A 1,415-nucleotide genomic window follows, 5' to 3' on the forward strand; every position below is an offset into this window, starting at 1 on the left:
CAGCTGCACACTTCCCCCTTCTTGCGCCTACCCCCGCCCACCGCACAATGTTGCATTTCCCTTGGTTATCCACTCATAATATTCACACACAGGTAGACGGGCATGCGCATACGCGTTTCTTGTGATACCTTTTAGCAACATAAATATTTCTTGATTCTGCAGAAGGTAGCGGCACGCGCCCTGGGTGTACCAGCTAACAGGATTGTATGCAAAGTGAAGCGAATGGGTAAGTGTGCAGCTGGATACATAAAAAAGCTAGATGTCAGAAGGAAAGACGATTTAACTCAAGTAAAGAGCAAATTAAATTAAGCAAAGAGAGATGTTACGAGACAACTTGACGCTAAAATATAATCTTATAGAAGCGGTTCGTATATATATATATATATATATATTATTATATTGCGGTGATATAATAACGTGATTTCCAGGGGGAGCATTCGGGGGAAAAGAGACAAGGGCGATCCTAGTAACTAACACCTGCGCCGTGGCGGCACACAAGTAAGCGAATCGATAATCAATCAATATCATAATTAGGGTGTTAATCGCGTAGCGTCCCGTCCGCGATGCGTACGTCACGGTGCGACCACGTGACCGCAGACGTTAGAACGCGCACGGATATAGAATGCTGAAATAACAAAAACAACAACAATAACAACCATGCGGATGAACGGTTGGCTTTGGTGATTCTCTCGCGTGCGGATAAGGGACCGGGAGAGGAGGCGTCATGCCCGAACAGAAATGAGCGAAAGTGTAAATTTATATGGAACCATATACCAATTTTTATATGGAACTCCAAGACGGTATCCAAATTGAATTTCGCGTTGTTTAGCTAGTTATTATATTTATGCCAGAGTGAATCGGCCAGTAAGGATTATGCTAGACAGAGACGAAGACATGCTCATGACCGGTGGAAGACACCCTGTGTTGGCCAAATACAAGGTACCTGTGCTTGCATCGAGATTTGAGATTTGTATCTACATGTACATGCGTAGCTTTACCAATATGTATGAGCCTACGCCCCGTACGTGCGTGCGTGCATGTGTGCGTGCGCCTGTGCGTGCGTGCGCGTGCGCGTGCGCGCGCGTGTGTGTGCGTGCGTGAGTGTGTACCTCTGCGTGCGCATGCGTGTGCGTCAGCCTCTTCGTCCTTATATAACACGACTGTAATAATATCGCTGCTGTTCTATAACAGGTGGGATTCACAGATGCGGGGAAGATTCTGGCATTGGACTGCACTGTCTACTTGAATGGAGGCTGCAGTGCTGACCACTCGATACTGGTATGTTTGTAATCGTGGTGTATTCATTCTGCGTGTGCGCTTGTTGTTGGTTCTATTTTATTAGCTCACCTTGACATCGTCAAGCTGAGCTATTGCCATGGGTCGTCGTCCGTCGTACGTCCGTCCATCAACATTTG

At 46.6% G+C, this 1,415-nt stretch overlaps 1 protein-coding gene across 1 annotated transcript in view; it reads left to right on the top strand.

The window, feature by feature from the left end:
* Positions 1 to 1,415, top strand: part of LOC106817148 (xanthine dehydrogenase/oxidase-like) — a gene marked incomplete at its 5' end in the record, with an annotated part of 17,391 nt that overhangs the window by 9,441 nt on the left and 6,535 nt on the right. Inside the window, 4 exons of the mRNA XM_014821801.1 lie at positions 163 to 226; positions 429 to 498; positions 852 to 939; positions 1,192 to 1,278. Coding sequence (XP_014677287.1) covers positions 163 to 226; positions 429 to 498; positions 852 to 939; positions 1,192 to 1,278 — 309 coding nt within the window. The remainder of the gene's footprint in view (positions 1 to 162; positions 227 to 428; positions 499 to 851; positions 940 to 1,191; positions 1,279 to 1,415) is intronic.

Source organism: Priapulus caudatus, unplaced genomic scaffold (assembly GCF_000485595.1).
Source record: "Priapulus caudatus unplaced genomic scaffold, Priapulus_caudatus-5.0.1 Scaffold1609, whole genome shotgun sequence".
Classification (NCBI taxonomy): domain Eukaryota; kingdom Metazoa; phylum Priapulida; class Priapulimorpha; order Priapulimorphida; family Priapulidae; genus Priapulus; species Priapulus caudatus.